Source organism: Tauraco erythrolophus, chromosome 4 (assembly GCF_009769465.1).
Source record: "Tauraco erythrolophus isolate bTauEry1 chromosome 4, bTauEry1.pri, whole genome shotgun sequence".
Taxonomy (NCBI): Eukaryota; Metazoa; Chordata; class Aves; order Musophagiformes; family Musophagidae; genus Tauraco; species Tauraco erythrolophus.
In genome coordinates, this window is record NC_141468.1 from 49,529,246 (window position 1) to 49,553,795 (window position 24,550).

The 24,550-nt window shown below is 37.7% G+C and overlaps 1 protein-coding gene across 1 annotated transcript; it reads left to right on the forward strand.

Annotated features, from left to right (window-relative positions):
• The first annotated feature begins 6,244 nt into the window (after positions 1-6,244).
• Positions 6,245-18,797, forward strand: NTS (neurotensin). Its single transcript, XM_009985670.2, has 4 exons — positions 6,245-6,305; positions 10,232-10,293; positions 16,385-16,609; positions 18,651-18,797. The coding sequence occupies exons 1-4, from the start codon at positions 6,245-6,247 to the stop codon at positions 18,795-18,797; spliced, it is 495 nt and encodes a 164-aa protein (XP_009983972.1).
• Positions 18,798-24,550: the final 5,753 nt, after the last annotated feature.

Consider the following 24,550-nt stretch of genomic DNA (forward strand, 5'->3'; position numbering starts at 1 on the left):
GAAACCACAGCTCTTTGAATTCATATTTTGCTTCTGAGGATTACTCCTAAATCAAAAACAATCAGATTTAACAATTATTTTTAAATGATCTACTCATAAATGGTCAAACCAAGCACCTTGTATATGAACAACAAATTTAGTGCTTCTGCCCTGCTTAATGAAGCATTATCATTCTATTTTGTCTTCCCTGGCACCTTCACAAATTTCTTAAATAATTATGCTGTTTCCTTGTACCCAAGAGGCAATTTCATTTCTTATGTAGAAATCACACAGCCATGAAAAGATAAGGAAGAAGATAAGGAAAAATAACTATAAATTTAATAAGATAAACACTTCTATGAAGTGAGGCAGTGATTCTTAGTCTTTTCCTATGTTACAGTAGAACAACTGTGGAAGACTGTCGATGACTCTTGAGGCTCTCCCTCATAAGAAAAAAAGAAAAAAAGTTACTCGTTAGAAAACCTTTTAAGGACTCCTGGTGAAGAACCCGTATCTAGCCAAAACAAAGGTCTCAGCATAGTATCACTGATTTACAGTAATAATAGCATGTTGCTTTTCTACTGTGCACAGAGGAAATATTCCTCAGTATTTTTAACTCAAAATCTTTTCATGGCTGTGTGATTTCTAAATAACAAGTGAAATTGTCTCTTGGGTACAAGGAAACAGCACAATTATTTAAGAAATTTGTGAAGGTGGCAGGAAAAACAAAATAGAATGACTTCAAGACATTCACAGTGTGGAGTCCAATTCCTACTTATGTGACATAATTAAACCTGTGTAATATAACAGTGTATATTGCACGTCTTCAGCTACCATGTTCCAGGGAATACTGAAGAATAATTGCAGACAAAACCAGAGCATCATAGGAAAAAGAGAGTCACCCCTCTGAATTTGGATCAATTTCATTTTGCTCTCTTAGGAATTGTATATAATCATTGTCAACTGATCAGTCTAACAGTAATACTATTAAGACAATAATTTTTATTCTTGTAACTATTTCATCAGTTTAACACAGAATTTCAAAGCATGATCACTCTGATGAACAGTAGATTACATGAATATGCAATCTTCAACAACCTTATATCAGACTCTTCACCCATGTCCATTGTATATATTATATCCTGGAACTTAAATTAAAATATTCATAGCTCACTGGAGAGAAATGAAAAATTGATTAACTTAGGTGTTTGGGGAAAATATGTAATGAGAGAAATGAGAAAGATGCAGTCTGGCCTGGGAATGCATTGTTGAAAGGTGAAAGTAAGGAGGAGGTGCCCAAAGCATAACTCCCATGACACACTGTGGTGGCACTTCTAACTGCACTGGTTGCTTTCTCAGATAGGAGGATTCTAGTAAAAGCAAAAAAAGGACATGGAAATTATAAGTAGGAGGGAAGATTGTTTTCTTATGGCCTTTTTTATCCAAAATTACTTTTCCTAAACAATTTCCAAACAATGGCATGTATATATGACCAAAAGGTTCACATTTTTAGCAATTATGTGTAGATGCATACATGTTGTATTTGCTTTATAGTAAAGGAAATGCAGAATCTATTTTGTCAGGAGAAGGGTTAGGGAATCTGAAAGTCCCAAAAATGTAATGGCTGTACTTTAATGGAAAAAAAAAAAAAAAAAAAAGAATCCAAAAGAAGAAATAACACTTCAGATCATTCTGTTGAGATGACACTTTAAAATTTTCTATGACTTGAGAATCATGATCCCCTGGGGTACTGAGATGTTGTTGCTGTTTGAAGAGTCAAACACCAAGAAAAAAAGCTCTGCCAGGCATGTAGACCTGATATGTAGAGGCTACGCAGAATGCCAATTTCACAGTTTCAGACTCTGGAACTTTAAAACATAAAAAAATAGCTCATTAGCCATCCAAGAAGTTTCTGCTGATGTGCAGCTCCTTACAAAATGTGACATAGGTTTACTGCATATTAAGAAATATTTCTGATTCAGATAATAATGTGGTTGCTTATGTGTTTGGTTTTTTTTCTGCAGTAGTAAATTCTTGAATATTACACATTTGACTCCTCACGGTTTCCTCAAAGTGCATAACCTCACAAATGTAAAAAATCGAGCCACAGAATGGCTAAAGGAGATTGGATTTGAAGTAGGGAGAATGCTTAATGTTTTACTTACTTAGGAATGATCCAGTGTGTTAAGCATCATCTCCTTTTTACTTTTGATTTTTTTTTCCGATATCCTCTGCAGCACAGGTGGTCTCTGGGATTTCAGCAGGTGAATACACCAAGTTTAGAGCATCACTGTCCTGACCAAACAGAATAAAAATCATAGACATATTTTAAGCTCAGAGAAAGAGATGCTGAGAACTCACAATGACTGGGAAATTCACCTGCAGTGTCTGGCTGTGTTTTATGCTTTAAATGTGCTTTGAATATCCTTCCCTGCCTCTCCTGCTGCTTTGCTTGAGCTTATTGTCCCTTGAGCTGACATGATAGAAATTAGTCACCAGTTTTCTGCCCATCATATCAACCTAGACTGTTGATAACCAAACTATTGTAGCAGCAAAGGAGCTTAATCACCACAACTAATTCAAATTTGAGATTGTGAGTGAGCATCTTGAGCCAGTTTGCTGTGTGAAATTTTGTCTTGCTGACCACCTCCAGGATGATTCCTCTTCTAGTTTCCATACTTCTATAACTATCTCAAAGTCTGGCTAAAAAACATTAAAAAAAAATCCACAAAAATTTCTCAGGCATTAATATATTTAATGACACGATTGAACAGCTTGACTTGCCTTCCATTCATTCTCACAGTGTTTATTTTTGTTCCCAAGGCATAAGACTGCTAACTGGAACATCGGCTGTTCCTTATTATAGTCTCCAGTACCTTCTACTGCAGGATCATTAGCAGAATGGTTTTCTCCGTCTGTTTGGTGATTACAGCTTTTGTGTTTGGTGTCATTCATATGTTATGATGGTCGTTTTATGTTCCAGTAACAAAGCAAATAGAGGTTCATGTATGTGTTCTTTCATGAATCTGCCATTTGCCTGGTAGTTTCATTATCTTCACATGCCTCACAATTGTGAATGGACCAGATTTGTAGGCCTGGACAGGCTGTCTAAATCACATGTTGAGGGCAAATAAAGATAAACCCAGTTTCCCAAGCTGACTGACACTAATGAATGGTTATAAATGTTTTTTCTAGCTGAAGAATATTTAAAAAGAAAGAGGGAGAGAAAGAGAGAGACAGGTCTGCAAAGATGGGGTTTTTTTTCTTACTAAAGCTTCTCTGGAGGATATTTCTTCACAAGATAAATCACAGAATCATAGAATCATAGAATGGCATAGGCTGGAAGGGACCTTAGAGATCATCTAATCCAACCTCCCTGTCATGGGCAGGGATGCCTCTCAACTAGATCAGGCTACTCAAGGCTCCATCCAACCTGGCCTTGAACACCTCCAGGGAGGGGGCATCCACAAATCCTCCTCATTAGGACAAATATGATATGAAGATGACTTGGAGAAGTCAAGGTGATTTAGGAAATTAACTGTTGAAAGGGTTTAAAATTCCTAGTATGCAGTTTTTAAAATTCCTGATGCAGTAGAAGCTACAGATGTAGGAAAGAGGTAGAAAAAGTAAGTAAAGGAGCATCTGAGAAATAGAAGACAGTTCAGTTCTACTGAGAAAAAATATAAATGCCCAAGCTCAGTTGTGTCTGATCCACGGGACTTGAAGATAATATGTCAAGAACATTCAACGTGATAAGAAAGCAAAGATGATTTTTAACACTGAAGTTTCTGCCTTATCATTTTATACAAAAAGAAAAACAACAAACAGATGAAAACAGAGCAATGATGAAAAAGATTGTGGCCCATAACATACCATATACTCATCTTTTTGAAGTCACTAATAATTAGTATCCGAGCATTAAAAAAAAAACAACAAAGGCGACAATTAGGTGATCACAGGTGTTAATGGCAGGAAAAATGGCAATTACTTTCCTTCTGAGGAAAAAATAAAACTTCATTCCTATAAATTCCAGTTACATAAGAATATGAGCAATTACACTATTGAAGAAATCTGTGACAGAGTAGGCACTAGAAAATATCTATGAAATATGATTCTCATTCATAGAGCTTTCTGAACTGCAGAACACCCACAGAGCAAAATCAGCTGCAGATTGGTCTTTCTACATCATGGAAATAATAGAAAATAGGACTAGAGGGGAATGTGAGTGGCTATCTCATCTAACCTCCATGCTAGGGCAGATGAGCAATAGCTGAAACTTTCTGGCAGGCTAGCACAGCCCATACAATGTGATAAACGTGCTTTGGGGGGTTTGTTTGTTTGTTTGTTTGTTTGTTTGTTTGAAATTCTATTAGTAGGACAGAAATAGGTGTTCCCAACTGTATGCAAAAATCCGTGTTCTTAAAACCGCTGATACCACCGGAATGCACTCAACTTTAATTCTGCGTGCTTCTATTTGACTATAAGCCAAAACAACATTCAAACTTAAATTTTGTTGTGCTGCAAAAATTGATTCAGGGAAGAAGGAATTCAGTTAATTAAACTTTTCTCTCCACAGGAGTTCCCTGTGGCAGAATTTTGAAAACTCTGCATGTTTTCTGTTTCTGCGGCATCTATGCAGTCGTATAGACAGGCACAGAGGGTACGGGAGGAAAGCAGCACCCGTGACTGCTCTTTGCATTAAAAGGAAACTTTCTGCCGCGAAGAGAACATCCACGCTAGCAGAGTCTACCACTCACGGAGCGCGTTCCTGCTGCCTGTGGCATGTGGATCTGTCCTGAAATGTATTCACAGAGACCAAAATGTTCCGCATCGTAATTATTTGCGTTCAACAGATGGAGCATTTGTCTGTGTCTGGGAAAAATCACAGTACAAGCAGGAGCGCGATGAAGGCTGCTGCGAGATTTCAGCTTTACATTTATATACTCGCACGTTAAAGATTAGCCGGCCCTACCCTCCCTTTCGGATAATTTCCGTGAGTTTTACGGTTCAGGAGAGCCCGGAACAGACAACCGGCTCCCGTGGGCGTATGGAGGGCAGGGCGTGCGACGGAAAGAGGGGGGACCCCGCGGCCCCCTCCTCCGGCGCCGCCCTCTGCCTCCGCGCCCCCGCCCGGGGCAGTGCGCGCCCCCTCCGCGCCCGCTGCGCCGCCGCGCTGCCTCCCGCCCCGGGTCGCCTGAGTGTTTTAGTGGGTCGTGAGGTCTGGGTGTTGTTCACGGAGAGGTGTCTATGGTAAAATTCAACCAGGAAAGTACATCTTCAGAGAAACGTCTGCTAGGAGCGTCACCCTCTGGAAACCGTAGCTGTTGGCTTATGGCAGGCGCTCTTCAGAAGTAATAGGCAGTCTCCCCGTGTCGGGAATTAGATCTTTTTACGCATCTATGAAGAATCTTTATCAAAGTGACTTTCCCGTTATCTTTCTACATCGCTCTCTCTGACACACAAGACTTTTTTTTTTTTTTTCCTGCTACCTATGCCCGATGTAACACCCCTGCCCATGCCCAGGGTTATACCCCTGCCCGTGCCAGGTGTCACACACCCCCTGCCCATGTCCGGTTTAACACCGCTCTCCCAGCCTGGTGTCGCACCCCTGCCAGTGTGCGGTTCTCCCCGGTTTTTGTCCCTGACTGCAGGAAGAGGTAAAACAGACGACAAGACAAAGCGCATCAGACGGCGACGGCACGAGGCCCGCGGCGCTACGCGCGCTGCTCAGCCGTAGGCGCGGCCGTTTCCCGCCCCTGGCCCAGCGCGCAGCACGCACCAGGGGTCCGAGCAAGCTACGGCGGTAACTTTTTTTTTTTCAATAATAACAATAAAAAAAAAATTATTTCAGGGATTTTCCAGATCAGAGGATAGTTCCCTTTCGGGAAAAGCCCGCTCCGGCCGCGCCCCGCGGCGGTGAGCGCGGGCGTCCGCTCCGCGCCCCGCCGCGCGCCCCGCGGGGCTCCGCGTGCGTCAGGCGGCGAGTGGCGTCAGCGCTGGCGGGCGCGGAGCGACGGGGAGGGGGCGGCTGGGGGCGGCGGGGGAGGAGGGAGGGCGCTTCATCAGGAGGCGATGGCGGCACCGCCGTGACATCACCCCGCGGCTTATATAGTTGGGGAAGGGTCCGGGTGCCCCGTCTGGTGCCTGCAGCCGCGTGCTGAGGGTGCGGAGCGGCGCGGCTCTCTCTCTCTGTCTGTGTCTCTCTCTCTCTCCGTCTCTCCCCAGGATTTATGGACTTTACTTTCTAGAGGGCGGCGCGGCAAGGATGAGAGCCCAGCTGATGTGCGTGGTGCTGCTGGCCTTGGCCTCCTGCAGCCTCGGCTCAGGTAAGCTCCCGCCGGCGCCCCCCGCAGCGCGGGCTCGCCGCCTTCCCCCGAAGTCTCTCCGGACGGTGGGCACTCAGCCGCTCCCGGAGCCTTGGGAGGCACCTAAGGAAAGGAGGTGAAGTCGCTTCGGGCTGCCGCGGCTGTAACCCGTAGGCGCCAAGGAGCTGGCGCTGATAACGGGCGCTGGCCAGCATCATTTTTTGTGTCGCGCCCGTAACTTTCTCCCTTCATAGAAACCGGTCCTCCTCACAGCATCCGTACCGTGGCACTTCGTGTAGGCTAGTTAGTGGAAATATAAATCAGTGTAGACCATCTGCTTGATTGTGCTGCCTCGTTTGTGATTTGTTGAGTACCACATATTTCCAAACTGTCGTAGAAATTGTGATTTCTGCAACTCATATGAATAGCTGCCATAAACCAAATCAGCCTGAATACATATGCACTTCAGTCACTTTTTAGTGACAGAAATGCAATTTTAGTATTCTGGGGAAAAAATCGCTAGCAACTGATCTGGAATTATGACAAAAAAACACTGAATCAGATGCAGATCACACTGTAGGAAGAAGGTTAATGTAAGTGCATTTCTACTATAAGAGCAATTGCTTTAGAAACCTGAAAAAAGAGGACAATATATTAAAATGCTTTGCCTGCTTCTGTGGAAAATGACACAGCTAAGTGCGTGTCATTTATACCCTAAGTTTATGACCAAAAATAGGTATGGTGGTGATTAAACAGGTGTACAAACACAGACATGAGGCAGACTAAATTTCAAAATCCAGTCTTAACTAACTTGCAAATTACTTTAGTTTTTAACTCCACAGAATTTAAAGAGTAAATTTACAAGTAGCTTCATTTTTCAGCTTCAGCATTCAGGAGGACTTAGGATTCCTAATTCTCACAGTAGGTGAAAGTTTCCAATTTGTATTCCCCTGCAGAAGAAAAATGTAACACGCCTAATACCTGCTTTTTATCACAGTTTAAACATAATCAGTCTGTATACTATAGTGCACTGGTGATCTTAGTGACAAGGCTTAATATTTATTATTTTCTCATATATTTGAAGCTTTTTAAACAAATGATGAGTATTTTCAGTGTGACTGACATGATGGTTTATTTGCTGGAAAATTTGAAATTGTGTTTAAGTGAGAAATACCATGGAGAAGCTTTTGTGGAGGGACTAACTCAGTTTTAGCCAATATGGACAGTTATGTCATAGAGAACATGATCAGTCATTTTAATTTTCTTTTGAAAATGTTCGCCCTCAGGAGAAAGCGTGAACCTCTAGAAGGTAACTATTCCTGTAGAATGAATATATGAATAGAAGCTATATTTCTTGTTATTAAGAAGTGAATCAAGACATCAAACTGTGTGAATTTCCCTCTGATTTGAACAATAGTGTGTAACCAGACTTTTTTATACATTGAGAGCCTACTGTTTTTATGTTCTTATTCCTCATCTCTCTCACTCCTGAATTGCCTGGATGTGCTCCCTTCTCCTCCTCCAAGCCTTGCTTTATTCTTCACTTGAGAAATCTTGACCAGCCTTCTAAATAATGTCCTCCAGACTTCTTTTCTCCATCAAAATGTTCCTTAATACCTACCTGTCTTCCATGTCTGCAGCTATCTTCCAGCTTCCATGGCGTGGAAGCTATCTTCCATCCTCTATAGTGGTGCTAACCAGACACAAGTCCTTTCATTGTCCTCAGCTGGTATGACCCAGGACACCACAAATCATGATGCTGTCACACATGCGCCTCTCATCCATTCACAGGAGCTGCTGCGATCAGTAGTAGAAATTTAGCTGAGGTGATCTCGTGCTGCCAGCAGAACTTTGGCTAACGGTAAAGTGGTTAAGAGATCAAGTACTTAACACTGACAACCAGTAGTGCTGAAGGGGCTGAAAGGCATTAGGTTGGAGACTAGTTGCTGATGACTTACTGTGATACTAATCTACAATCATTTAATATTTTCAGTAATAGCTTCAATGCAAAAAGTAAGAATGAATGAATGTAGTGTGCTGGTAATGCAAAGGTGAACAGACACATCTCTACAGAGGAAGACTGGCATAGCACAGAGAAATTTTTGATGACCTGAGTAATAGAAACAAGAAGCGGTGTGACAGTGCGAAATACAACATTTTAGGAAATAATGGACGTTCCCATTAAAAGCTCCTTTTAACAGGAGCACAGCTGTTGGAAATGTCTGAGGAGATAAAAGACTTGGTCATATTATCTGCCCTCTTTTTTCTTTTTATGAGGTACTAAAGTTTTTCAGCCATGAAAGACAAACAAAATGAAAAAACGTAGGAGAGCTACTTCCTGTAGCTAATGGTAAGCATTAAGGTAGTTAAGTACTGAGGCTTCTGATCCAAACTGTACTGTGCTGTGCTATCTTGACATCCCATCAAGCACAGAGAAGGACTGCTCTGATGAGTTGGGGAATACACGGAAATGGTTTATGTTCAAAAGGCACAGTTATCTTGCCTTTGTTAGCTAATCACCGTGTAAGCACACCCTAACAATCTAAGCTAGGAAGAGCTCTCAAAAAATACCAGTTGAGCAAATACTGCAAATACAAAGGTGTCATTTTTAGTGAAGGAAGTCATATACAAACCATTACTAAATTTGTAATTAGAAACAAATTAGACTTGAAATTAGAAGAAGGTGAATAACTATTGACAGTTTCGAAGAATTCCCCAAAGAAGACACACAGTGATGGTGAGATCTTGTTATTAACATGATTGATTTTTAAGAACATTATAATGGTTGGCTTACTGTGCTAGCAGAAATCTATGACAGATTAGCACATATTTGTATAAAAGGTCCTTTACAGTCTCATGTTCTGTGAAAGATAGTGACACAACATGGTGATGATCCCTAAAATGAAGACATGGACAGAATCTATCCACAGATTCTGTGGTAGAGTTTTACATGCCAACAGCATGTGAATTATCATTTTAATGACAGTGAAATATGACTTATATGAATATGGAATAGATTTTGATTTAGTTTTTTTTTAAATATAAGTAAGCATACTGTTTAGCTTTGGACTGCTGGTATTCCAGAAAAGCTGAAAGCCATGTGGAACTCTGTTTTGCCTGGAGACTTAACTGTGTATATCCTGTCTTTGAGCTGTGATTGATGCTACATTTTCAAGGCACCAGATCTTCCTTCTGATTCTGTAGAGCACAAAGCCGAAAAGTTTGTGGCCACTTTTTCTCTTTGCAGAAGTTTTTACCTTCTTCACCAAATTACAGATCTTGCAAGTCTGCTGAGTTGTCAAAGGTCAATTAAATTAGCAAAAAAAAATCCTAAGACTTTCAGTCAGAAGACTTGCTTTTGGTACATGCATTGTCAAGAGCTTGTATCACAAAGGTCAAGCTCGATTCCACCATATCAGTATAAGTATTCTTAATTTAACCAAGAATAATCAAGACAAAATCTTGTCAGGTAATCATAACTGCCATTATGGTAAGCACCTAAATACTTAGCTGCTACTTAAATAAATATTTTTTGAAAATAAATATCCAAAATCTTCTTCCAAAGTAAGCAGAGGTGACAAATCACGATTATGAAAATCATACTGATTTTGGATGAAGAATATCACAGCAGTTTTGTTTACTGAAAGGGCTGCAAATTAGGGAGCCTGTCTACCACTGAACTGAGATTCATGAATCATTTAATTCACTTCAATGAACTTGATCATGCTTTAAGAACGTAGTGAGTATCCATTTTAACATAATGTTACTGTTACCTGAAGAATCCCCACAGTCCCTCTAGGTGACTTCACTGTGCTTTTATCTAAGTTTTTTATTTGGTTGGTTGATTTTTGTTTCTTCATTTTTCAAAATCCATTGATATATCTAAATTCTGAAATGTCCATGATTTATGATGAAATAATAAACATATGTTTCTGGTTTATTCCCAGATTCAGAAGAGGAAATGAAAGCGTTAGAAGCAGATTTATTGACCAATATGTACACATCAAAGGTAATTATTTTTCTTCTTTTAGCCGACGGGTAGGGAGCAAATGAGTTCTCATTACAAACCCAGAAGTCTTTGCACAAAGTAATAACCTACGGTCTAGACTGAAAAGTTCAGTGCTGGACATTACTTTGGTGCAAGGTTTTCTCCAGTTCAAAGGAAATTTAAAGGTGTTGATGTGACACACTAAAAGTGCTTCTCACTCATAACACTGGTACTTTCATTAAACTGTCAAAACTGTGTTATGTGCAGAGATGTAAATTTATATGAGGAAACGTGTTTCCAACAGGATTATGCCTGATGAAAGTTAAATTAACCTTCAGCCAAATCCGTAAGTGTTATTTTTATGTAGAACTTTTCCTATATGCCTATAAAATCAAGACAGTCATAAAGCAGAAACTGTTAATACATATGCTGATTTTGGTTTAGGAGTTTAATCATAGTGTCAGTATAGGAACATGGGGACATGACTATGAAAATATTAATTTGATAAGTGACATTTCCTTGAGAGACTGCCAGACTGTGAGCGATGTACATGTTATTTAATACAAACAGGCAAAAATTCAGTTCCAATCTTATACTGACAAGGTGAAGCCGCAAGTGTTGTACATATGTATTGAACAAGCTGATAGACAAACACTTTCTCGACACTGTTATTTTCCATGAATGATCTAAGAAATACATATGTCTGATATTTCTTTAGCAACATATTAAAGCACAAACCCTGAAACCAGTGCCATAGGCTTAAGGTTGAATGTTTTAATTCTTTGTTCTAATGAAGTTCAAGTCGTGCTAAAATTAAAGGAAAATAAAATGAGAAATGTAAAATTTCCCCCCCAAAAAAGCATTTCATAAACCAATGACTAGTTGAAGGTCAAGAACAAAACCTGCCTGGAAGACTTCTGTGTTTGCTGTATTTGCTTATATGTGAACTTTTTCACAGGATCCTTTGAATAGACTAAAATAAGAAATGAGGCCAGAAAATACATTGTTTTGATCTGGTCTGGTAGTTCTTAGGTTCCCATGTTCTTTGCTGGCATGATAGTTAACCTTAGATGCCAAATAAACCTGTTTGCCACTCACTTCTCTATGGTACAGAAAGATTTAATAGATATTCTTTTCCTGAGACATTTAAATGTAGGTGACTAACAAAAATAGTTCTTTTTCTGTGTGGCAAAGCATGGTATGCCCTGGGAGGAAACCCTGCAGCTATTGGTATTTGTGCTACTGACTTTAGTGGAACTGTGAACCTAAATTCCACTTCCTTCTTTTCCTCCCTCTCAGCACAGAGCACAATCTCAGGTGACTAAAAATGCACAAATATAGTGCATCAGTTGGTAGTGTAATGATGTTTGCTATAATACTCTTGTATGTTGTTTTACATCATGTAGGTTGCTGCTGAATTTTCTTATGGCTTATACCGTAAGTCAAGTGACACATGAAATTGACAGAAGCAGTAGATGCATGTTGGTGACACTGCTTTAATTCTACGTTATACTGCCTGAAATCACCATCTAGAATTCATTAGTTCAATATGTATTGTCTATTGACATCTAAGTAAGGCATGATGGAACTGCTAAAAAGTGTGCATAAATGCTTCTACAAGAGGTATGCCACTATTCCATTCATTAAAGAAGTTACAAATTCTTTTTTTTTTTTTTTCCTGTTGTCTTCTGCTAGCTTTTAACCTTCATTATAACACAAGTATGGTTCTGGTGTGAGAGAGAAATTTAAGGATGATATGTGTAAGAACTGTCTTGTATTGTGCCTGAGATCCAGTTCCAGTTGAGGGCAATTACTGTTAAATTGTATGAACTGCCTTTGACGCTGACTTGGTAATAAGCAGCAAGCGTTATCCAGACAATTTAAATAGCATTAAGATGGAGGAAGAAAAAAAAAGAAAGAAATTATTTATGAAAGCTCAGATCGAAAAATGCAGCGAAGTGGATTATCACTTGTGGTTCTACTAATTGATAAAAAAATATTCCTAAGTAGGAACTTGTGAGGTATAGTATCAAGACTACAGCTAGAGTTTAAGCATACACCTTTTGCAACATTTAGTAGTCTATCCAATATTATGGAAAGAGTTACCATATGCTTTTGACTTTACAGACTGCTGTCAAATGTCCACTGACCCTTTTCAAACTGCTCTTTAAGGTCATCTATAGGCTGAATCACTCTTCATCTTTAAAGAAGTGTGTCCATGCTTATTACTACTTGTCTTCAATATTTAATACCGTTTATCACCCTTCCCTGCCGTTACATCTCAAAGAAGATACAGGGATCAAACAAGTCCCTAAAATATTTTATCTGTCTTTCCTCTAAGATAAAATCCAACGAGCCATTTGGAAGATCTGGTAAGACAACACAACCTGTAGTGTCACAAATATGTGAGCAGTTGTCTGCTGTCTCTCATTTGTATGAAATAGATAGCTCTATTCCCAGCTTCCTAAATGCTTGCCTGAAACCACCACTTGCATGAAGAATGTTCTGAACTCAAACAAGATTGAGACGATGTTAGTTAAAGGAAAAAAAAAAGGAAAAAAAAAAGAGGAAAAAAAAAAGTGTTTCCTTGAAGAATATATAATCACTAGAATATACTCCACCTTTGGCATCCCCACTCACATTAATTTTCTGGAGTCTTGGACCTTCTGAGCTTCTTACTGTTTGAGGGTGCCTGTTGCTGACTGTATGTGCCCATACAGTTTAGCCTCCTTGTCAGCTGCTCGGGAGTTACTGACTTCCTGACTCAGTCACGCATAAAAATTCATTACATTTACAAGCATTAGTAAGAAGAAGAACTTCGACTGTAACAGAACTCAATACCATATCTGCTTGAAGATAGAGAGTAGTAGTATTATTTCTATGGTTACATTCTGGACAAAATTCAACTACTATTCCGAACAGAAAGCCTAGAGATTCTACATTGCCTTGGGTTTTACTGGTTAAGAATTTGTTTTTCATCTGCTTTCACTAGATGAAGATGAGAATATAAAAAGCAGAGAACTTATCTTTCTTTTTCTACAAAAATAGCATTTGAGAGGCATGTATTATAACATAAGAAGTACCCTAAACAAACTATTAGGGGTATCATTCAACCAGAAATGAAAAGAAAAAGATATCATGTAAGTTATAACTTGGGATTCTCTTTAATCTTTTGTATGACAAGTCAGTTGTCAAAGAAGGAAATATTCTCAAGCTTATTTCAGTTTCTTAGATGACTTAAAATTCTCTTTCAAGATACATGAGGTGTGGGAAAACATATCTGAGTCTTATTTCACAAGCATGTTCAACAATGGAAATGCATACATCATGTTCACTTCAGCATTAATCACTTTTCAATTCTGATTCATACTGCAGTCTCTTTCGTTCCTTCAGATCACTTCCAGATTTTTCAGATTTATCTTAAAAAAATTAGTTCCATCTTGGCAGATATGTGTTCCTTGATCTTTTATATAGGTGTTTTCCAAAATGCATCTTGAACAACTGTAGTTGGTATTCCTTAGACCTGTGTGAAAAATATATCACACACTGGAAATGTACCTGAACATTTGGATTATGGTCATCTTAAACTGTATTTTCACATATTTTTTTAGGATAACCACCTCAGAGATTTCCTATAACCTATAAAACAAAGCTGTCTGATTACAATACTTGCTGTAATAGTGAAGTAGAGTAGAGTAGAGTAGAGAAGAGTAGAGTAGAGTAGAGTAGTACTTTGAGGTGATTTATGTGTGATATTGATGGGAATTGGACTCCCTTAACAAACAAAGTATGCTTGCAGACAGCACTGCATTTTTTTTTCCGTAATCTCATAAGTAGCAGCTAAGATCCATTTCACCTGATGAAGTCTGCTATTTTAGTATTTTACTAATATACAGAGAAAGGTTCCTTTAAATATAGACATGCATCAGGCTAACATAAAGTAGTAACTTTAGATCAAAAAGATTCAATAAATTATGCAAGAAAGCATAACAAATTTCCCTATCCTTTTCTCTTCTGTTCCCATCCACTGGAATATTTTGTGGGTTTTTTTTAACTCAGAATTCTCACTTGCTCACTTAGCACTGCTCCTGGATTTCATTCTTCATTGCAATTTAGCTGTTGTAGTGCTAGCTCACATTTCTTTCATATACCCAGTAGAGAGAATTACACTGGAAAACCCTCCTTATTTGTTGTGGAAAGCTCCATGTTTTTATATTTCACAAATATTTTAAAACAGACCAAAGAAGATTTTGAAATTGCAGTGGACACGTACTCTTTTTGCTAGTTTAACTTCTGTTAATTAGACATTCTGCAAGAAGGATAGTTTTTATTTTGAACTTGTCACATCTTTTCAAATAATTCAATAGACTAATTAACGCACCTAGATCGAACATCAGATGAGCTCTAAGTAAACAATGCAGCACCAATTTCAAGCTTTTGAATAAGATTTGAGATTTGTTTTCTTTTTAGCCTCAAAAGAAAATACTCTTTTTTTTTTCCCTTTCTGATCCCTGTCAGGAATCTGAGAACACATAGTGATTTTATAAAAGGGTTAAATTATTCTCATTTTGAAAGGCATGCATATAACAGATGCATATTGCAGTAATGATTATGGCCAAAAGGGAATTTTTTGTAACTAATGCTAATAGTGATGCCAGCTTTCCTGGTTTCTTCCTCGCTCCTCTCCATTTTCTTTCTTTTCCGTCAAAAAAGTAGCAAAGTATCATGAATATGCATAAATCTTGTATACAGTGCCCCTTTGTTAGAAAGGTGCTTTAAAGAAACAGCAGATTATGTGATTGCCTGATGTTTGTCTAAGTAAGCACTGCATCCACACTCTTAATTAATGCTGTCAGTATGTAGGAGGCAACATCTGTGTTAATATAATACCTATACTTAACTTGGTACATCCAGGAAAAGAAGCAACTATATTTCAGTTCATAGGCAACGTGTAATCTTAATGTGCACAGCAAGGAAGCCCTTGCCAGTAATAAATAGGAATTTGCTGTTTGGCTTTTGATTGGAGATTGCTGTGTCACCAGTTCTAGTTTAAGGAAACTAATTTCTATACTCACCACAAAAAGCAATACAATTTGAAAGAAATAACTAGTAGTGGGCGAACCAAGAAACTGACAAAGACATGAAAAGCAGTGAATGAAGTAGGAATTAGTTTTTTGACTTACTTTTTTTCTATTGATAATCAAAACTAAAGAAGACTACTGCCACAACTGCTTGGAAAGAACAGTACCAGTAGAAAAGTAAAAATTATATTTCTCAAAATTTCTTAAAAAGGGCTTAAAAGTTAAATAGCTCCTAAATAATGTGAGATACTGGAGCAAGCAAAAGTGGAGACAAGCCATGGTGAAATTTCTCTATTTCTGTCTTTCTGTAACATCTCTAAACAGGTCCATGATGGACCACCTAAATACAGTTGTCCTGAGTTTTTCAATCCAATTACCAAATCAGGAATATTTTGTTTGCACAGCTCTGTTTCATCTTTGCTCTGTCTTCATCTAAGCCTGTAGACCTTCAGTTCACATCTCCCAAGCTCATGACTCTAGCATCCAAAACTCCTGGGGCTTACAGATTCCGTAACTTCAGACCCAGCCTCATCAGGCAGCTTGCCCTGAAGCAGGGACTCCATTCCTTTTCTCAGGGAATTCTGAAATGACTTATATTTGTTCTGAACTGAGGAGGAGTGTCTAGTTAACCACAGGCATCCACCATGAATTCCAGTACTGGGAATTTATCCAGTGGGTTTGACTCATTTTCCTGATTTACACCTGCGAATTTATATTATATGAATTTCCATCTGTGTTTTTGTTTGTACCTGTGCAGAATGACTATGAAATGCTACCATTCTGGTTTGGTAGCAGTTTAGTTTTTCATTGTGTATATCTACCTGGGGGGTAAGGCTGTGGGGAAGCAGACTTAGCCTGTTTAATAAATGAGTTGTCCTAATTTCAGGACTCTCTAATTATTCTCTAAAAGTTGAGCAGATGAAAAGTACTTCAAACACACAACTTGTTCCTACCAAAATGTTTGAATGTCACACATTATTACTAAAAAGCAAAACAAAAATTGCTATATTAAATAGTATTTGTATTTTCAGATTAACAGAGCAAAACTTCCTTACTGGAAAATGACCTTGCTAAATGTCTGCAATCTTGTCAACAACATAAACAACCAAGTGGGGGAAGCAGTAGAGGTGGATGAAGAGGATCTCGTTTCAGGAAGACAGTTTCCTGCTGATCTGGATGGCTTCAGCTTGGAAGCAATGCTGACAGTATATCAACTCCAAAAAGTTTGCCACAGCAGAGCCTTTCAGCATTGGGAGGTAAAATAAACTGTCAAAAATTCGTATTTCAACTGATGTTAAACTCTCAGGCTCTGTTTGTAGTGATGTTTTAAAATCCATATCCATGTGACTGCCATTACGTTATCCGAGCTTTCCTTTCCTTTTTAATATTCTCTAATACCTCTAAAATGCCTTTTATTGAAAGAGTAATGAATTAATGTAGTTTCTGATGAGCTGTCTTTATTTTTGTAATGACCTATGGATAAATGAGAACTGTTCTTAACTACATACTTTCTCCACTCTTTGTAGCCCTTCCAAGGAACGAGACAAACACATGAAAGTGAGCTCTATGCCAGAACACAAAATTAGTATCTGCTTTACAGACGTGAAGTTACTGCAGATTTATTGGGACATAACTAAATGTAGGCAGTTTCTGAAAATCCTTTTAAGACCCTAAGGCAAACTGGATTCAAAATGCATGGACACATGCCCCTGTGTACGTGTAATTTTACCAGGTGCTCTGGGCTTCTTATCATTGCTAGGAAACCAGTAGCAAGGGAGCTCTTGCTTTTTGCTTCCCCACACCTAAAGAGAGCCCTGAAAGTCGACATCGTGATTGTATGAGGATTGCTACTCTTAAATAATGACTTTTTATAGTCCATTTGTGATATTTATCTTAGTGCAGTGATCACACAGAGGCACACCTGGCCCAATCCACTGGCGTTGTTATATATTACACTAAAAGTTGCTTTGGGTAGTGAAAAAAGGCATCTTGGTGTCACTACCCACTTGCCAGTAAACCCAATTTTTTCAGCTATCACAGGTTCATGGACAATCTGGTTGAATCTTGAGCCTCACAGCTCTGTATTTGCAGACTTATTCGCAATCCTTCATATTAGCTGGGGTGGTCAACATAAAACTGCAACATCTTTGAGAACCAGAGATTTCTAAGGACTCTCTTCACCCCATTTATTGCTGAAAAGGAGCTACTGTGGAACTGACTATGTGCGATAGCCTGTATGACTTAGCCACAGTTCCTTACTTTGCAGTTGCATCACCTCTTGTGGTGGCTGGGAACCATCACTCCTGACACTACTGCATGTGAAATTAAAAAAAAAATATTCCTCTCTCAGCTTAGGAACACACTTATGCAGTGCAGAGGTTTCTAAAACACCATAAAAGAGGACGGAATAGAGCCAGAGGGAGAAGAATTGAAAAAGGCTAGAAATAAACAATTTATGTAATGAAAGAAGTTCTTATGCTCTTATTCAACCAGGGTTGACTCCAAAGTCTGTTGAAACCATGAGAGTCTTTCCATTCATTTCAACAGAATTTAGATGAGCACTCATTTATTAATTGAGTAACAGAGTTTGATTGCTTAGGGAAATACTAAGGTGAGCATAAAAACATTTTCAGTTTAATGCCTTTCAGCTAGACAGTACTTGAGTACTTGAGCATGGAAGAATGTGTTAAGAGAATGGATGAAATCTTAACAGATAAAGCAAGAACAAATCTGAAAAAAATAACTTTAAAAACTCCAAGTAAAACTCAAACCACGGTTATATAAGAAATTTTGACTGACAAAATTTTGGCTTTCTTGCGCTTTATTTCATTTCTCATTTGTTTATTACACATTTTGATTTTTTAGCTGTAGGAAGTTGCAGATAAAAATATTGCTTGAAAGCTGAAACCAGCAAGCAGTGGGTGTTTTAGGAGGTGTTTAGCCTAAATGAATGATTACAGAGTGACAATCACTAGGAAGTTTTCAGTCGAGTTTTGGTCTAAGGAGGACGTTCCAGCTTTTCTCTCTAGGCAAAACCAATTATCTCATCTGTTTCAGTGGAATTTAAGTATCACCTCTGTAGGATTCAGCTCATCTTTAGCCTGATCTTAATTTTGTGTCTTGAGTTTTGAGCTTTCTTTTCCCTTCCTTTTTTTTTTTTTCCTAAACCCACAACTACTATGGTAAATATTTTTATTGCTGGCAGATGTTTTAGAGTTTTATAAAACTTACTAGGAATTGGTAATTCTCATTACCAAAAAAAGCTGATAACACTGTATCTTGTCTTGCATCCTACAGTTACTTCAGCAAGATTCTTTTGATCTAGAGAACTCAAGCCAAGAAAAGGAAATAATGAAAAGAAAAAATCCCTATATTCTGAAACGGCAGCTACATGTCAACAAAGCTAGAAGACCATACATACTCAAGAGAAGTTCATATTACTGATGCAGCAGAAGAAAACAATGTATATTTAGTTTATAGGTAACTGTGCGTTATGGTTATCTTATTTAAATCTAAAATCATACTTGTGTGAAAATATACTATGGAAAATCATCAAGATGATAACATAACTGTGTCTTTTTTTGCAATTGCTGTTTCTTGATTGTGATTTTTTCCTACTTGAGATTAATTGGACTGATACATTTGCAAATAAATATAGTTTCTAAGCATGATGTATTGTACAAAACTGAGATTTCAACATATTTACAACAATATTGTAGTCTTTTGCTATTTTATAAAGCACACCGACATACACCAAGTAAATTGATATTGTCCATAAACCCTACTGAGAATCTTACAATCTCTTAATGCAACCTCTCAAACATATATATGCTTGCAAATTTTTGCATAATAGACTAGTGAGAACTGCCTCAATATGTTATATATTGACCAGTTTAATTTATTAGGGATTAGGTTTCAGAAAGGAAGGAAATACTATCAGCTAACTCTCAAATGGCAATTTCAAAATCCGTATTTTAAATAGCCTGCTTACAACTGAATTTTAAGTTCTTGACTCCTAACTTGCCACTGAAGTCATAATTTAAGAAAACAATACATAAATGAGACTTTAACAAAGTATACTAGTGAGAACAAAGCCAGATGTGCTTCAGAGTCTTGTGTATCACGGACTAAATAAGGAAAACAGTTTATTAAATCAGTAAAAGAAATTACAATGTCTACCTAATTTATGAATGCTCAGGAAAAATAATAAAGACAAAAAATAAAAGCTGATTCATGCTCCTGTGCTGTCACTGTTAAAGCCAAAATACAAATCTGATTATATGAGAAACTTGGGAGAAATATTTGAAAGAGGAATTAAAATCAGGACGTCTTAAACTTACAATTAAAAGGCATTTCCTTTCCTTCCCTCTGCAAATTTGTAATAACAGGCAGTTTCAGGGTTAAAGATAGTCTTAGAAGGTGACGAAAAAGGAAGCTTCCAACATGAAGAAAATGATCTCAAGCCATGAGGAATTAAGTGCCACCTGAAACTTAGACATTTTTCAGCTCTGTATCTGTGATGTGTGCACGAGACGGGATCTCAATGATCCTGGGTTCCAGTCTGGAGGAGAACACTCTGAAAGAACTCAGAGTCACAACAACAGTCAAAATAGAGGGATGGTCCAAGACCCATGAAGCCTGGACACTCAGACCAGAAGTCAAAAACTAGAACAGACATTGCGTTTGAAAACTTACTTGTTTTCTGTTTGAGGTGTTTCCTCAAAGCAATGCTGTTCCAACAAATTTCCAGAAAAGAAAAACACTTAGAGAATTTCCAAATCCTCTCACAGGTCAGATTTTCTGTCAATTATTATTAAACATATACAGGGATACGCATAGAAAAAAACATACCCATACCAATGGTTATACCGACTTTATTACATGAGGAGGGATATTTTTTTACAGTAAAACATATTTTCACTATATTAAAGAGAACTGTATTTCCTTTTCTTACTGAAAATGTTATTAATCAGTTTATTCAATAGCCACTAAATGCATGCACTCATAAGATATAACTGAGCATACACTAATTACTGTAATAATCGTTATGACTTGAATACAGCAAAGCACTTAAGCACGTTTGGTCTCAATGTTTTAAATACTTAATATGCTTAAGGGCTTTGCTTAAATAAGGTTCTAGTAGATTCATACCCTTTATTTTTTTATTAAACTGTTGTAGAATTAGACTGGAGGCACACTAAGCTCTCAAGTGGCTAAGAAACATCTCTCTTTCCAACAAGTGTACAAGATCCGTATTCTTATTATGGACACTTTTAAGTTCTAAATTACATTTCTAAATGTTGGTCTGAAATAACAAAGCAGAACAGAGTTTGTTCCAAATGCACAGCTAGCAATGTATGAGGAAAAAAAGCAAAGACACTTCAGATCACTATTTCACGGGGAATACAGAAGAATAAGACAAACAGTTTGCCATGATATTTTTCTCTTGTGTTCAGTTTAAGAGTATGAGAGTTAAAAAAAAATAAAAAAAGTGTAAGGTAATGTGGTTGTCATCTGATAAAGAATCTTAAAATTTTCAAAACCAAAAACATCCTTCCATGTTTCATTTTGTAGGTGATTTAGATATTAAGAGTGATGGCAAAAGATCTCAAATAACGATATTAACTGTTTGACCCTCATATAGTGCTCCACACTCAAGTGGGACTTGTACTAGTTCCTTCAGTGCAGAGTTAACAGATTAGCCAGACTGACTGGCTGAAAATGGCTTAAAATAACCCATTTCCTTTCAACACACTGTGAATCCACACGTGGTCACTACTGTGTGTCGCTGGAGGAGGTAAAACTTAAAGTATGGCAGGAGGTATCTTGTGCAGTTGTTCCCTAGCCTCTGAGGGAGGTGTTCAGGGATCTGTCAGAGGAATGTCATCCAGAGTCAGAGACAGTCTAACTGGATGAGGAAACAATATCCAGAACTGTAACATGGTCAGTTAGAGATAACAAAAGCCAATGCTGGCATTTCAGCTGTTATTGGTCATTGGTGAAAATCAAGCACAGCAGCATTAAAATGTTATAAAACACACTTAAACTATACAATTAAGTCAGATATGCAGAGCTGTTAAGGGATATTTTGATGTCTGGGAGACCCTTATTTTCTTGAAATCTCTCACTCTTTCACTTCTAGCTGTTGCTACCTCCTGATGACCTCACTGCTGTGGAATTACAGCCTTTCTTTAGCTCTCCTTTTTGGATGATGGCAGCAAAAAAATAGGCAGACTTATGCATATTCATCTCTATTTCACATGTTATTTCAGTGGGATCCTCAGGGTACCTGCCTTGGCTCTAGCTGTGCATTGTCTGCAAAATCAATGCTCTATTTGCAGCAACAATGGGTGCTGAATGAAGTTCATGCCAGAGGAGGCCCTCAAAATATGTAAAGATTTGTAAATTCAGACAGGTTTTTTTTCATATTTTTCTTTTTTTTTTTTTTGCAGCTGATAATTGCCTTAAGTTTAAAAATGTTATTTTGAAGACCATTAACTCAGATTGCTATCTTAGCTTAAATAACCTGCCTCTTGATACGGATGATTTTGTTTTATAAAGGCAATTACTGAGAGATTTGCTGTCTTTCTCTGTCTCCGTGGAGAAGCACATTTTTCCTACATATTCCATTGCTGATTTTTTTATGATGTTCATAGATGAGTAATTATACCAATTATTCAGAAACTTTATACTTAATTATTTCTCATACTCCTAAAATATTGGATATTGTCATACAGAGCAATTGCAGGAACCTCTCAGTTATTTCTAATCTAGAATTAAATGTAACTGAGATTTAATTTGATTTTATGTATTTTTAATAGTTATCATCCATAATGTTATGAATGCCCTAAACAAGAAAAGTAAAACATAGAGAAATGAATAATTTTGTCATCTATGAAGCATATATTTGTTAGTTTTTCTTTAAAAGAAACATTAAAAAGTAATAGTTACTGTTCTCAAGGTTAAATGTAGTGATAAAATAAGTCCTCAGCTTTTCTGATTCTTGCTTGTGGTGTATTACAAAATTTCTGTTTTCTGTCTTTTCTGTTATAAGTCTAAACTTTGTTCTATGCTTTAGATAAGAGTTTAATGGCTGTGGTGAGAACAGAGTGGATGAAATGTAGAGTTTGCAGATTAAAAGAGATTTAATTTTGCAGTGTATGATTGTGATGATGCCTCATAACCTACTCTTAACTAACACACAATGGAGACATGATAATTTGGTCTTGATCTTTACTCTTTTTCTCCAAGTTTAGTTACCAGTTTTCACTATGTGGTATCAAATTAAGTATGCAAGCCACCACTATAATACTTGAGTGTAGGAGAGCAGAAAGAAGAGCAGATTCTTCTGAAATTCCCCAGGGTTCCAGACTCATCATTGATGCTTTCCACATCCAAAATATTGGACTGACTGAAGTCAGTCATAAAACATGAGTTGCATAGAATCTGCAAAATAAAATACAATGACTTCTGTGACGTAACAATAGAGTCAGAACCTGTACTCCGCTGCCCAGGAAAAAAGAAAGTGGAGGGAGGGGTCAATCTTCATAAGGAACCTGAGGAATGAGATTTTCATTTCATTGAATCCAAGCATTCAAAAGTCGTAAGTGAGGCTGCAAAACCTGCAAATAGATAGATAGTTAGGTAGATAAATACATACCCCTGGCATCTAAAAAAAATAATAGACTTAAAACTATTTTTATTCCACTCCATTTACTGGACTGCCAATGAGCATCTGAATCACACTTTTAAGCTTTGTCAACAAGAAGAGCAAACCCATGTTTGTTTGGTTTTATTCATTGCTACCGAGAATTGGCATTCTCATCCAATCTCTTGAATCCAGCAGGTGTCACATTAAGACATACACAAAAGCACAATGTTGATGACCGGATTTCAAAACCTATTGGATCCAGGATACGTGGATACTCTGATACAATAATCAGACAGTGGACTAGAAAGAGCTTTGTGGTACCTCATTAACAGGCAAGATTTGCCTGATGGAATGACGACTCTGAGGTGATGGTATGGAGAAAAGGCATCTGAGCCACCCAGGAACTTCTGGAGGAGTGTCAGCTATTAAGGAGCATAAAGCCTTCAGGAGCTGTTAGTTGCCCAACTAAGACTTGCTTTCTCCAAGTAGATGAGAGCGTACAGCTGTTGTCTCAGGAGACTCCTCACATTCTCTCATATAGAAGGAAAAAATGGGACTATACATGACTGGATTTGAATTACCAAGGAATAGCATTTGTCCGTTTGAGCTCCCAGTCTGTTTTGTCTCAAAAGTGCAGTATTAGCCTGGAACCGTTTTCTGTTTTAGTCTTGAAGTTCAGTTGTAGGAATGTTTTGCAGGATGTGTTTCTCTTATGAGTAATAAGGGACTTCTCGGATAGTCTACACATTGCTTTCATAAATGACTGCCAGCAGGCTGAGGACCTCTGTCCAGATGTCGTGGCTAAGCTGCTTAACAAAGTGTTAACAGTATGTGAATGAAAAACTGCTGGGTTTGTACGTCAGTGAATTTGATCTTGAGGATAGACTGGAAACATCCTAAAAGACAATCTTGACATCATTATTTCAGCTTTTTCTGACTCATTGTTTAAAAATCCAAGCTATGTAACAGATTTTTGTAATCCAATATTTCAGAATTTAAGATTTCCCCCCCCCCCATAAATATTTAACTCAAGGTCTAAAATAAACGTGTACACAAAAAAACCCTCAAGTTCAAAAAAACCACCAAACTTGTATGTGCTATATCATGCATTATTTTCTTAAAGAAAGTTGTCACAGAGCAGTATGACTTGGGAATCAATTTGTCTGGAATCAATGGTGTGGTTCCTCCAAAATTTTTTTCAAAACTATATTGTTTGTGTGTATTTAAAGACAACTGTTCCTAGAATAGAATATTGTAAAGACTTTTATTAGGATGCAAAAAACTATTTAGTTGACTCAATGAATAATCTCTATGGTTAAAAAACAATTCTCTTAAAAAAAATAACTAAGATTTTCTATATTGTAGCAGGTATAGAGAAGGTCTTAGAATTAGTTTACTTAATAGTTCTTGCATGAATTAAGTCTCTTGGTTATTTTTGTGTACTAATAAATCCTTAGGGTAGTTGTATAACCCATACACTGCATTTGTTGTTGTGTTTTGGTATCTTATTTGATGATCTTTTAAATAAAGAGCTGTTTGGAACAGA